The sequence below is a fragment of the Heterocephalus glaber genome, unplaced genomic scaffold (assembly GCF_053883595.1).
Source record: "Heterocephalus glaber isolate CG9 unplaced genomic scaffold, H.glaber_assembly_v1.0 deba00000122, whole genome shotgun sequence".
NCBI lineage: Eukaryota > Metazoa > Chordata > Mammalia > Rodentia > Bathyergidae > Heterocephalus > Heterocephalus glaber.
In genome coordinates, this window is record NW_028258138.1 from 58,692,052 (window position 1) to 58,707,421 (window position 15,370).

Below are 15,370 nucleotides of genomic sequence, written 5' to 3' on the forward strand. Positions count from 1 at the left end.
CCTGGAAACAAGCATCACCTTGATCCCCAAAGCAGAGAAAGACTCAACTGGAAAAGAGAACTATAGGCTAATCTCACTAATGAACATAGATGCAAAAATCCTTAATAAGATACTGGCAAATAGAATGCAAGAAGATCATCAAGAAGATCATACACTCTGACCAAGTGGGATTCATTCCAGGGATGCAGGGATGGTTCAACATACACAAATCAATAAATTTAATACATTATATCAACAGAGCCAAGGACAAAAACCATATGATCATCTCAATAGATGCAGAAAAAGCATTCGACAAAATCTAACACCCATTCATGATAAAAGCCTGACAGAAAATTGGAATAGAAGGTCTTATCTCAACCTGATTAAGGCTATCTATGAAAAACCAACAGCCAACATCATACTAAATGGTCAAAAACTGAAAACTTTCACACTAAAACCAAGAACAAAACAAGGATGACCACTATCACCACTCCTGTTCAATATAATCCTGGAAACATAAGCCACAGCAATTAGAAAAGAGAAAGAAGGTTCCACGGGGCTGGCAGGTGGGCTAGAGGCCCGGAATGGCGGGGGTGGTGGTGCCTGACAGACAATGAGAGTGGGGAGGTGGTGTTGAGCAGCAGAGGCAGTGACAGGGAGAGATGCAGGGCCCTGGGCCTGGTTGGGGCGCCAGCCAGGGACAATCAGTGCACATGCAGGTCAAGTTAAAGCTGGGATACCACACCAAGCTGCGCAAGAAGCCCACCACAGAGGGCTTCACCCATGACTGGATGGTGTTTGTCTGAAGCCCTGAGCAGTGTGAGATCTAGCACTTCATGGAGAAGGTGACCTTCCAGCTGCACAACATCTTCTCCAAGCCCAAGCGTGATGTAGAAGACAGAAGTAGCTCAGTGCCCTGGAGGAATAGAGGACACCCAAGCTCATCTAGGGTTCTCTTAAACTCATGCAAGTTTCAAACTTCATATAATGCTCCAAATTAAAAGCTGAGCTAGTGCACCTGGCAAAACAGACTTATCTCTTTTCCTCTACTGACTCTAAATGAAGTAAGCACTCTGCTAAGAGGATAATATTTTACTAACTATGGAGATGAGACTCCCTATGACCACATGACCAGCAGGGACCTTGGGTCACATGACAGTCTCTCTCCACCTTTCGTCAATTCCAGAATACAAAGTAAGACAAAGTTTACATTAACTTGCACTCTGAGTGTTTATGTTTTATCACGGAAGGAGAAATTGCCTCAAAGCAAGCTTTGGTGTTTAGGAACTTGGATATTTAGCCAGTTTACTATAGAAATCTTAAGTTGCAGAAAAATATAACAATCTATGCTTGTTAAAAGCATATAAAGGACTAAGTTTTACAGTTATGTGGAATTAATTTCTGTGATTCTGAATCTCTGGAAATTTCAACTTCCTTAGAAAAAGCAGTTATCCCAATGACAGTGTTGTAATGGTAATTTTCTTGGACAAGGATGAGGGAGTCAAAGTGGTGAATATTTAGAATAATATCATCATTGAGCTTGTTGGTTGGCAAGAACATATAGTGTTAGCCCTGAGTTTTCATTTTTGGAGTTATGGAAATAAAATACTATCAGTGGGTTTAATTTGCTTAAGTCAGAGTAGTGCATAAACTAAGACCGAAGTGGATTAAAGATCTAAATATTAAAACAGAAACAATAAACTTGCTGGAAGTAAGGTAGAACTCTTGAAGACATTGGGATAGGAAAAGACTTTATGAAAAAAACCTCAGTAGCATGGGAACTAGCACAAAGCATCAACAACTGGGATCTCATCTTATTAAAAAGCTTCTTCACTGGAAGAGAAACCACCAACAGAGCTAACAGACAACCTACAATGTGGGAAAAAATTTTTAGCAGCTGTACCACAGACAAAGGACTACTATCTGGAATATATAAAGAACTGAAAAAAATCAGACCCCTCAAATTTAAAGACCCAATTCAAAAATGGGCATCTGAAATGAACAGACATTTCTCAGACAAGTAAAAGCAGCAAATAAGCATATGAAAAAATGTTCAACATCACTGGTCATTCGAGAGATGCAGAAGAAAACAACACTGAGATTCCACCTCACCCCAGAAAGAAAGGCTGCGTCAAGAAATCAACCAATAACAAATGCTGGTGGGGGTGTGGGGAGAAAGCAACCCTTCTCCATTGTTGGTGGATGTGCAGACTGGTGCAACCACTGTGGAAATCAGTATGGAGATACCTCAAAGAACTCTGACTAGAGGTCCCATTTGACACAGCTATTCCCTGCTGGGTATCTTCCCAAAAGAATTAAAAGAATTATATCACAGCCATGTAAGTGCCACCTGTGTTTATAGTGACACAGTTTCTAATAGCTGAAGCTTGGAAACAGCCCAAGTGCCCATCAACTGGAAACTGGATAAATAAGATGTGTTTTTTTTATAAAATGGAGTACTACTCAGCCATGAAGAATGATAAACTAGAGACATTTATAGCTAAATGGATGGATATTGAGGCCATACTCTTAAGTGAAATAAATAGGACACACATGTGTAAATACCAAATACTTTATCTGGTGTGAGAAACTGAAAGTGTAAATAAGGATTAAAATGATTCAAAAGAATAATTGATAATTTGAAATAGGAAGAAAAGGTCCAAAGGGGTAGGGCAAGTGGGAGGGGAAGGGGAAAGGAAAGGAGGGAAAGGAAAAATTATGAGAAAAGGAAAAAATGGAAACAAAGTCTTTGTAAATAGCAAAGGGTGGAGGGGGTGAAGGGAAGACAGGGAATGGGGAAAAAATAAGAACCAAGATACATCATGTATAGGTACAAACACTCAATGATAAATGTAAACGTATTGTATACCTAAAATGTACCAATAAAAGAATTTAAGCAAAAAAATTTAAAAAAAGAAAAGAGAAAGAAATAAAAGGAATAAAGATAGGAAAGGAAGAAGTCAAACTCTCATTATTTGCTGACAATATACTTTACATAGAAGACCCAAAAAACTCCACCGAAAAACTTCTAGACTTAATTAACAGATTCAGTAGAGTAGCTGGATACAAGGTCAACACTCAAAAAACAATAGCCTTCTTATACACAAATAACAGACTCACTGAGAGAGAAATTAGGAAAAGAGTTCCTTTTACAATAGCATCCAAAAAAATGAAATATCTAGGAATCAGTCTAACAAAGGAAGCAAAAGACCTCTACACTGAAAACTACAGCACTCTCAATAAAGAGATTGAAGAGGATGTAAGAAAATGGAAAGATATCCTTTGCTCCTGAGCAGGAAGAACAAATATAGTAAAAATGGCCATACTTCCAAAACCACTATATAGATTTAATGCAATGCTGATTGAATTTCCAACAATATAGTTTATAGAACTAGAGAAAACAATCCAAAAATTCCTTTGGAACCATAAGAGACCTAGAATAGCAAAAACAATTCTAAGCAACAGAGACATGGCAGGCAGTATCACAATCGCCAACTTGAAACTATACTACAAAGCTACTGTGATAAAAACCACATTGTACCGGCAAAAAAACAGACCCAAGGATCAGTGGAATAGATTAGAAGATGCAAAAACAACTCCAGACATACTCAACTACCTCATCTTTGACAAAGAAGGCAACCACCCTCATTGGAGGAAAGATAGCCTACTCAATAAATGGTGTTGGAAAAACTGGATTTCAACCTGCCAAAGATTAAAACTAGACCCATATCTATCACCATGCACTAAACTAAGATTGAAGTGGATTAAATATCTAAATATTAAACTTTTTTTTTTTTTTGGTACCAGGGATCAAACTCAGGTCCTTGTGGTTGCAAAGCAGGCGGCAGAACCACTGAGCTAAATCCCTGGCCAAAGATCTAAATATTAAAACAGAAACACTAAACTTGCTGGAAGATAAGTTAGGTAGAACTCTGGAAGACATTGGCATAGGAAAAGACTTTATGAACAAAACCTCAGTAGCATGGGAACTAGCACAAAGCATCAACAACTGGGATCTCATCTTATTAAAAAGCTTCTTCACTGGAAGAGAAACCACCAACAGAGCTAACAGACAACCTACAATGTGGGAAAGAAATTTTAGTAGCTGTACCTCAGACAAAGGACTACTATCTAGAGTATATAAAGAAATGAAAAAAATTAGACCCCCCAATTTAAAGACCCAATTCAAAAATGGGCATCTGAAATGAACAGACATTTCTCAGACAAAGAAGTAAAAGCAGCAAATAAACATATGAAAAAATGTTCAACATCACTGGTCATTCGAGAGATGCAGAAGAAAACAACACTGAGATTCCACCTCACCCCAGAAAGAACGGCTGCTGTCAAGAAATCGACCAATAACAAATGCTGGCAGGGGTGTGTGGAGAAAGGAACCCTTCTCCATTGTCGGTGGGAGTGCAGACTGGTGCAACCACTGTGGAAATTAGCATGGAGATACCTCAAAAACTCTGACTAGAGGTCCCATTTGACCCAGCTATTCCCCTGCTGGGTATCTTCCCAAAAGAATTAAAAGAATCATACCACAGCTATATACGTGCACCTATGTTTATAGCAGCACAGTTTGTAATAGCTAAAGCTTGGAAACAGCCCAAGTGCCCATCAACTGGAGACTGGAGAAAGAAAATGTGTTTTTTTTTATAAAATAGAGTACTACCCAGCCATAAAGAATGAGAAACTGGAGACATTTATAGCTAAATGGATGGATATTGAGGCCATACTCTTGAGTGAAATAAATAGGACACACATAGGTAAATACTGAATAGTTTCTCTGGTGTGAGAAACTGAAACTGTAAATAAGGTTTAAAATGACTGAAATGAATAATTGATAATTTGAAATAGGACAAAAAGGTCCAAAGGGGTAGGGGAAGTGGGAGAAGGGGAAAGGAAAGGAGGAAAAGGAAAAATTAAGAGAAAAGAAAAAAATGGAAACAAAGTCTATGTAAATGGGAAGGGTGGAGGGGGTGAAGGGCACACAGGTAATGGGAAAAAAATAAGAACCAAGATGAATCATGTACAGGTACAAGCACCCAATGTTAAATGTAAATGTATTCTATGCCTAAAATGTACCAATAAAAGAATTTAAGAAAAAAAATCTGCAATTATTACTGACATTTCTTGAGCAATTCCAATGTACCACACAAACACTGAATGAAGTATTTTTTAATGCTCTTGTAATTCTTAACATACTTCCATGACATGTAGATATCAATATCTCTATTATGCAATTATGCATTATACAAAGTATCACTATACTGAAATGGCAGGATTTTTTTTCTCAAAAATGCTATTTTTAATCTTCCAAGGAAAGCAGAAAACCCAGATTTTTTATGTGATGCCTCTTACTTCTTAAACCTTTCAAGCAATTTCTTCTTCCTTCCCCTTCTTTTTCATTTTCTTTTTGAACATTGTGCAAGATTTCACCCTGAACCAAATCTGAGATGGGCTAGACTTTGTCAAAGGCTGCCTGTTCAAAGATGCTGCATTAAGAATTGTTTCGTTGATCACACTTCTCTCACTCTCCTGAGTTGGAGGTCAAGCTTTCTTCCCCAGGCCCCAGTCACCCTCTGGTATGTAAACTACCCCCGCCCCAGTCCTATTTCTGCTACATTCCAATGTTACTTGCCCTCTGTCAAATGAATAACAATACTTTCACAATCAGAGTTATCAAGTTGCTGAAAATGGACCATTCAGTAGCAGGACCCATGGATACAGAAGAAGCCTCTCTTATAGGCTTTGGATAGAAACAACAATCACCACCCTGTGCAGAAGACCGCAATAGTGATTATGCCCACAGCAGGCTGCAAGCAGTGCAGGCTGTAAAGAATTAACTCCACATTTGGCTTGTTTATAGAAGTGAGTCTGGCTGAAGCCTACATGCCAAGGTCAGAGTAACTTGCACCCAAATTTTGTTCCCACAACTAAATCTTCTTACTAGAAAGACAGTGTTCTAATTACAGCCATATATTTTTTCTATCCTGTTCCTAATTTGAGAATGCTTTGTTTTATCTTTTACAAACCTTGCTCACATTATTTTCCATAGAAACCACACAATTGTACATCCTCACACATAGTACTGCTCATGCACATAGGTCACCTTTACCTCAATTGATTACTAATAAAAAATCAGTGGTTACAATAGATAATGTGAAGTAGAAAGAAAAGGGGCAAAGGAGAAGGGGAAGGGGGAGGGGAAAGGAAAGAAGGGAACGGAATTAATATGAGAAAATGAAAAAATGAAAACAAAGTCTTTGTAAATAGGGAGGGGAAGAGAGGTTGAAGGGAGGGCAGGGGAATGGGGAAAATAATAAGAACCAAGATAGATTACAGAAAGGTACAAATTCCCTCAATGATGAATATCATTGTATACCTAAAATATTAAATAAAATTAATTTTAAATAAAATTAATTTTTAAAATATCAGTGGCTTGGGTTGCCCTTTCTCAATTGCACAGGCACTGGTCATTTTGGCACCCTGCTTCGGTTTCTCTTAATTCTGTCTTTTAGTGTTTTTTTCAAGCCTGCATCATACACTGGGCAGGAGACTGCAGCCTACTGCAGAGGTTTCGAGTAATGTTTCAGGGGTCCCCAATAACAATGAACCTCTGCACAGGTAGAGCTGTGTTTCATCTGTATGGGTTCCATCCCTTTAGCTCCTTCTAACATGAGTTCACTGCTTCCCATCAACCAATTTCACTCCCTTTTCTCCTCTTCTCCCCTTTTCTATGATTCCCTTAGTTCTACAAAGACAAGGTTTCATTAAAGGAGGAGCCAGCAGTTTACTCAGTGCTGAGCACAAATTCTTGTATAGCTGAAAAGTGGTCTGTTCTATATGGACACATCATCAGAAGGGTCATCCCCTTTCTATGGCTAAAAATGGGGAACAAGTACAAAAAGCTAAAATACTGTTATCAACCAGTGGCACAGCATTTAGGTTCCCTTATTGGAATCCCTTATCTAAAAACTGCATATTGCTCTAGTATTACCTTTGCTACTATGAGGGCTCCATGTTGTTTCTTCTCTGTGATGCCGGTTTGTCATCCCTGGCTTGGGGTTGGCTGATTATGGACTGAAACTTCTACAAACTGCTCCTATGGCAGAGAAGCTCAGCCAGTCCCAGCACCCGGAAGGAAGCTCCCCTGCTGCCATACCAAGCTCCTAGGACAGAGAAGGTGAGCTGTGCAGGTGCCAGAAGCATCCCCTCCCATGGAAATGAGAAGACACGTAAACAAGTCTCAAAAACAGACTTCTGGATCACCTACAGAAACCCCAAAGGGAAACGAGATGAAACAATCTGATACTCAACCACCTGGACTCTCTGAACTGGCAACAAAAGAGGATCTGGGAAAAAATGAAATCAGAAATAATTACTCAGATAACAGCAAAGATTTTGCTCATGGTGCAAGACATGATTAATAAATCTAGAGAGGACACAGATAAAAAAAATAGAGGATCTGAGGAACATGATGGAATCCCAACATAGGAAACAAATGGAATCCATAAAACAGATACAAACAGATTTCCAAGAGATTAAAAACTCCATCGAAAGTCTGCACAGCAGAATGAACCAATGTGAGGATAGAATTTCAGATATAGAAGATAAGATTGCAATTAGTGAGGAGGAAAAGAAAAATTGCTTTAAAATTGTAAGGTAACATGAGAAATCAATCCAGCAGCTGCTAGATGATGCAAAGAAGAATAACATAGGACTGATTGGAGTCAATGAAGAAACAGGAGAGAGTGCAGATGACATAAAAAAACTCTTCACAGAAGTGATGGCAGAAAACTTCCCAAGGAGGGGAAAAGAACTTGACATACAGATAAGTGAGGCATATAGGACTCCAGCTAGCATTAATAAAAATAAATCTACACATAGGCATATAATAGTTAGGATTCCAGAAATCCAACAGAAGAACAAAATTCTACAAGCAGTGAGAGAAAAGAAACAAATCACATACAAAGGAAAGCTCATCAGAATCACAGCAGACTTCTCAATGCAAACCCTCAAGGCAAGAAGAGCTTGGAGTGATGTATTTCAAGCCCTAAAGGAAAACAGCCTCCAACCCAGATTGATGGACCCTGCAAAACTCTCTTTCAAAATGGATGGAGAAATAAGATACTTTCATGACAAAGAGCACCTTAGCAACTTCATGAATACCAAACTGGCACTCCAAAAATTTTAGACAATACCCTAGGAAAAGACAATGAGGATCACAACCCCAGGAAACCCAGCAGAATGAATCCATTGGGTGTGACAAATTAAACGCAAAGGGGGAGAATCCAACAAAAAGAAAAGTCATGACAAGGCTTTTAAAAGTTTTAACTTCATCTCCCTAATGAGTGTATAATTCTATCTTATTATTGTACTGATTTGTATTTTTCTGATTCTAGAGTTGCACACCATTCCTTGTGCTATACTGGCTACTTACCATCTTCTTATGTCTACATTTTAATTGGGTTGTCTATTAATGAGCTCTAAGAATTCTTTATATATTCTGCTCATAGGTTATATGCAGTGTAAATATGGTCTGTTTAAGGACTACTTTTCATTTTAATGATGTCATTTAAAGTTCTAAATTTTGATGGAATCTCATTTACCAATTTTTTTCTTTTATAGATCATGTTTTTTGTATCCTAGGTAGTTCTTGCCTACCCTGAATTCATAAATATTTTCCCTTATAATTTCTTCTTAAAGTTTTATACTTTTAGGCTTTCTTATCTAGGTTCATAGATCCCTTCAAGTTACTCTCATGTATGGAAGAAAGGGTTGAGGTTAATTTTTTATATACAGATACCAGGTGTTCTAGTGCCATTTGCTGAAAACACTATCTCTTCCTCGGCTCTTGAATTGAGTTTATATTCTATAAATTGCTAATGTTAAATAATCTTTCAAAACTCAGTGGACCATATATGTGTGGTTCTATTTCTAGATTCGATGTTTTATTCCAATGATCTATATGTCTTTCCATACACCAACACTCCCTTGATTACTGTAGCTTTAGAAGAAGTCAAAATTAGGTACTAAACGTCTTCCAACACTGTTTTTGTTTTTAACTTTTCTAGGTCCTTTGTACTCCCACATAACTTTTAAATTTCAATATCCAATTCTTCATTTATAGCAAGTATACACAGACCTGAATTTTTATATATACCTTGTGTTTTCTAATCCTGCTAAATTCAAATACAAGTTCTAGAGGCTCCTAGAGATTTCTTAGTATTTTCTCTGTAGATGATCATTTCATCTACATATAAAGATTTTGCTTCTGCCATGCCAATCCTATCCTAGTTGTGTCATTTTATTGCCAGACTATTTTGGTTGGGATTAGCTTTCAAAGTTTAATGGACAGATAAAGAGTAAGCATATCTGCCCTTATTCCCCACCTTAAGGAGAAAGCATTGTATCTTCTCCATTTATATAAGGTGCTCTCGCAGGAAATATGGAGTACATGTCTTTAATCTGTTGAGAAGTTTCTGTTCTACTGCTAGTCTCCTGATAGCTTTTACCATGAACAGCTGTGGAATTTAGTCCAATACTTTTTCTCCAACTACTGACAGGATCATATGACTTTTTCCTTTCCCCTGTTCAAATGATGACTTTTGAGGGTGGATCTTCCAATGCTGAACCAACACTGCCATCCCTATAACAAAACCACTTTCTACATACTTCCAGATATGACTTCTAATAGTTTGTTTTGTTAAACAAATTTCTATCTATGTTCATACTTCTTTCTTCTATTATCTTTATCCAGTTTTAGGATTAGCACAATGTTGAGTTCCTAAAATGAGGGGAGAAGTGTTCCTTCTTTTTTCTGCTTTAATTGTTTGATATAATTTATCAGGTAAAATGTTTATGAGCCTGCTGTTGTCATATAGGTAGGTTTTCAAGCTAGGAATATTATTTCTTTAATAGGTGCTATTCAAATTTTATATTTCCTCCAGAGTTAGTTTCATTAATTTGTCTTCCAAGGTACTTCTTAGAAGTTGTCAAATTTATTTCAAAAAAGATTTTTGTAATATGCTTTCTGTATCCTTTTAAATTCTGAAAAATCTGTGGCAGTGTCTCCTAGATCTTAATATTGTAATTTAAAAAAATGTATAACTGATATTGTGTAACAGGAAGTAAAGGTCTAAAAGAGCAGGGGAATTGGGAGGGGTAGGGGAAGGGAAAAAAGGGAAAGGAAAAAATATGAGAAGAGGAAAAAAAATGGAAACAAAGTCTTTGCAAATAGGGAAGGGTGGAGGGGGTGAAGGGAGGGCAAGGGAAGGGGAAAAAAATAAGAACCAAGATACTCATGTAAAGGTACAAGATCCCAATGATGAATGTAACTGTATTTTATACCGAAAATGTACCAATAAACTTAATGGAAAAAACCCCCCTGCATATTATATCCTGAGTGTACTTTGCTTTCTGTAGAGAAAGTAGGAAAACATCTCTGTACAATGGAAATAATATAAAACAAGTCAAATGTCATATTCAATTTAGCTAAAAAAAGAAAAGAGATTGTCTCCCAAGTCCCCACAAATACACATTTGAATAGAGTTTAAATTGTTAGGAAGGTTCTTTAAACCTCAGTACCTTTATCAGAGACAGTAAAATGGGAAGCAGAGGTTCTATAATCAAAGGTACAAATTGAAATTCTAGCTTTGCCAAATAATAATTGTATAACTTTGAATAAATCATCTAACTTCTGTATGCACTGATTTCCAACCAGTATAGAACTGGGATGATGATTCCCACCTCAGATTATGCAGTAAGAATGAATGAATAAATACCCAGACATAAAGTGTTTATGTGTATCTGATACACATTAAGAGAGGAATAAGAGTTCACTATTTCCTTCTAAACTGCAATTCACTTCAATGTAGACTTCAGTAAGTGCCCAAACCCAAATGCAAATCCTCAAGACAAACTGTATGCCAATCTATAACTCAAAAATACATCCAAATATTTGCTATTACATAGCTATCTACACAAACACAGAGATTTACCTGCACTTCAAGTCTAATCATAAATACAATTTAAATAAAAGTAACTCATCTCATCTATTTCTTCACATAGAATTTTGATTTTTATAGGAAATGAAGTCACAAAACATTCCAAGTGAGGGAAAACAACAATATATTTTTGCCTTTAAATACAACTAGACTCAATTTATGCCATGAAATTCCCCCAATAACTTTTGTTTACAGGTAAATCTTACCTTGCATTGTCCAGCAATTCAGCAAGGGCTCCAAAAAGGAAACTATGAGTTGTGCTGACAAGGAAATAAAAGGGAAACACAAGGTTAAACCAGGTATGTAATAGGGTAAAAGGCTGAAGATACCTGCAAACAAATGTTCTGCAATTCTGGACAGATAATCAATTCAAAAGTTATTGTGGAAACAGTTTGTTCAACACAGCCAAGATTCTGAAGTAGACACTGCATTACAAAGCCAAGGTAAGAAGTTGGCCCAGATATCCTGTCCACTCCTCATGAAATACAGTTCAAAACAAGATGTGCCTTTAAAGATTGCTTTGTGAGACTGATAAAATGAGCAGGAGAAATAGGTACATCCATAGTTGCAGTTCAAGGTTTCTATATGCCTCTAGGTGGAATCCCAGGGCTTCATATTTTAACTGAGCTACACTTCCATGGTTCCCTGGTTGTGAAGTTTGCAGACAGCCCGACATGGGACATTTCAGCCTTTATAGTCAAGTGAGCCAATCACTCCAATAAATTCCTTCTCATACCTCTCTACTATCCTGTCTGTTCTCTCTCTAGATAACTCTTAACTAAACAGCTCACTTCATAAATTTTATGTATGAAATATTTATAAATTGCTTTATAAAGATGTATTCAAGAACTTCTTCCCAAGCCAGGTATGGTGGCACACTCTCGTAATCCCAACACTCAGGAGGCTGAGGCAGGAGGATAGCCATGAGTTCAAGGCTAGCTTGAACTCACATAGTGAGATCCTGACTCAAAAAAATAACTTTTTCCCAAAGAATTTCTCATTCAATTATTATTTAACACCAGATTATTTCTGAAGAATGTTGATTAAAACCGTAGTCTACTAGAAGTTCATGGGGCTTCATCAGTAGGCTCAGGAATTGTTAGGGAGCCCCTGTTTGCCCCATCAATCTGTATTTTTCTGTGGAATTTTCCACTTCTGCAAACCCTGCTTCTTTAATAACTTGCAGATTAGCTGTGATCACTCTCTCCTGTACCCCACAACAGGTTCTTGGTGACACCACCCTGTGGACAGCCTTCACTACTTATAATACCCTGGAAGCTGAAGGGTTTCTGTGGGTGAAATCAGGCTGGCTGCCGAGTCACATGCTCTGCTTTTCATTTCATGATGTAAATACTTCTATCAGCAACCTTACCACGGCATTAAGGGAAAACTCAGTGTGCAGATTTCTTTTTATGTTTAGTAAATAGGTAGCAGAAATAAGAGAGACTCATTTACCAAAAAACATCTGCTCATTTGTACCAAAAAAAATGCATCAACTGCAGTATCTCATGGTCTCCAAACACCTCAGACCACAGGACAACACTTTAGCTTAAAATTTATTTAAATAGATAGATAGATTCCCATTTTTGAGATGTTAAACTTTGAACACAGATGCCAATGAAAGGTCTCTTGAGTCAAGTCTGCTTCTAAGTTTGTAATTTAAAGAATCAAATCTTCTAAAATTCTATTTTAAAAAAAGATATCCTTCACTAAAAGGAAAGGTGGTATGAAAACCTAAAATGCTGTCAAGAAAAGTGAAGAAGACATGCTTTACAAAATCAGCACTTTAAACCACAAGCCTTTAGAAGGATTTACTAGAGTAAATTTTAAATTTGTATCTTGAATGATACAGTATACAAAAATTAAACATATCCATAATGCTTGGAGAAAGTGCAATAATCATGACCAAAAATTCCATGAGTTTCTGTACTAATTCATTCAAGAGATTTTCATAACTGCCCATAATGTACCTGTGTGCATGGACAGGGTCTCCGCCATCTTGGAGCCCCAGATGGTGGGATACATGACAACATTCAAGTAAACACATAAAGATAACCTTACAGATTGTGTTTAAGTGCTGTCTACATAGTGGTGCTGGGAAAGACTAACTGGCAAGGTCGTCAGGGAAAGCATCTCTTGATATAAGACATTTAAATTGACCCCCGAAGGATGCGAACTCAGTCTCTTGCAGGGCCCAGGTAGAAACCTGCCAGCAAGATCAAGACATGCAAAGATCCCAAATCAGAAAAGAGCTAAGGAAACTACTGTGCTCAGCTAATGGGGAGAGCAGCCTGAGATAAAGGCAGGGCTGGTCATGAAGAGCTTCCCACCCCATGGAGAGGGACTCCATGTGGCCCTTTCTATGTGGCCTCCACGAAACTGGAAACAGCTATCCTGTCTTAAGAGGAGGAACGTGTCTCGTTTGATTTTTAAAACCTCACCCTGGCGTCTTTCAAGAACATGGAGCAATCAGGAGTCAGAATGGGAAGCCTGGAGCCCAGCTCAGTCTGTGTGGAGGATGGTCCTCCAGAAGACACGAGGCTGTGGCATAGGTGGCTGGCAATGGAGATGGTGAGAAAAGACTGCACATAAGACATTTAGAGAAAGCATGCACTCAATGGGTTGAATACAGACTGAAGTAAAGGGAGCATTTTTAAAAATCAATCCTCTTCCAAGGCACTGGAATCTCTAACCAGCCTCTACCTGGGGAGTTGATGAGACATCAATTTCTTTCTGATTTTGTGTTGCTTCATAAGCCAGAGAAGCAGACACCACATGGTGGCTTTGGGGAGGGGGAGGCTGGGATGTAATAGCAGAAGAAAGTATACAGAGGTGAGCTGAGGAACTTTTCCAAGGTAAAATTCACACTTCTTCCAACATTGGACTTCTAAATTTTTCCTAAGCTTACATAGAACTGCTACTTCTTTTGTTTTCCATCTTGGTCACCTTTTGACTATTTGTTCCACCCTTTCCATCTTGAAATCAGTCTCCACTGAGACATATAAACTAAATATCTGCAGAATAGTGGCTGTTTTTACTCTCTTAAAGTTGCACCCTATGTCCCATATAGCAAGGCTGGCTTTCCCTCCATTTCCATGGCTTCAAATACTGCACTTTCATTGTATCAGTTGGTACTTCCAGAAAATACAAATTACTGAAAGATTCCAAAGTACTGACATGCCACAGTGAATCCATAGCATTTGCTGCTATATGTGCTGCACCAGACGTGACAAACGATACAGAAAGCTCTGTCATCTGCCTGTGCCATAGTAGCACAGTAGTCCCCCCTCCCCATCCCCATTTCATTTTCTTCAACCTGAGTTACCCTTCATCAACCTGGTCCAAAATTATTAAATGGAAAGTTCCAAAATAAACAGTTCATGAGTTAAGTTGCTACGATGAACTGTTTCAACACCCCTTTTATAGTATGGTGTTACAATGGTTCTATTTTACTAGTTATTGTTCACTTCTTACCGTGCCTAATTTATAATTAATCTTTATCATAGGTACATATGTCTCATGAACATATAGGAAGAACTATGTGGAGGCAGATTGCGTAGTATCCTGCTTCAGCATTCCCTGGGGGTCAGGGACAGAGTCCCAATGGACAATGGAGGACTGCTGTACTTGAAAGGACACCCGGTGACAAGCCCAGAAAGAATGCAGGCCTGGCAGAGGACAGAAAGTGCCTGAATAACAACGGAAACATGAGGTTCCAGGTCACACAGGTTACATTTCTGGAAAGCCTCAGGAGACGAGTGAGGCTGAAATCAAGGGCTGTGAGTGACTGCTTCGGAGAAGCAACTTGAATCTCTATAATGTCAACCCGCGGGTCAGACAGGGTAAGAAGGCGTGATAGAAGCAAGCGCCCAATCAACAAATCGTTGTGTTAACTGATAAATGTGGGGAAAGACTGATGTGTTACGTACATGTACCTACTCCCCATGATGAATGTAATCATTCTGCACTGCGAACATCTAATTTTAAAATTAAAATTTTTCAAAAGGATAAATGCGGAGCCTTCCTACCACATGACATTAACTGAAGAGCTCCAAAAGGGCTCAGTCTGGTCCCGAATGCATACTTACTACTTTTTCATTGTTTCAAAAACACATATATAACATAAATATATAAATAAATAAATCCATAAATCGACCATACCAAGTTCATGTGTTTTCTTTTCTACTGGATGCTCAGGAGCCTTTCTCATTGCTTGGGGACCCCGCTCCACTCCACTCCACCCCACCTGGACACTCACGAGTTGGCGTGGAGGAAATCCAGATGCAGCCAGGCCCGGTGCAGAGCAGAATACTTTTCGGCCATGTTCTCCCGTGGGATCCCAGAGACCCGAGCAGACTCTGGACTGCACACAGCAGCTC

General features: G+C 38.3%; 1 protein-coding gene across 1 annotated transcript in view; it reads right to left on the minus strand.

The window, feature by feature from the left end:
- The window catches only part of Morc1 (MORC family CW-type zinc finger 1), a 209,433-nt gene extending 194,063 nt beyond the window's left edge, over positions 1-15,370 (minus strand). Inside the window, 2 exon segments of the mRNA XM_087215093.1 lie at positions 11,198-11,251; positions 15,250-15,370. Of these exon segments, the coding sequence (XP_087071219.1) occupies positions 11,198-11,251; positions 15,250-15,314 (119 nt within the window). The 5' untranslated portion in view covers positions 15,315-15,370.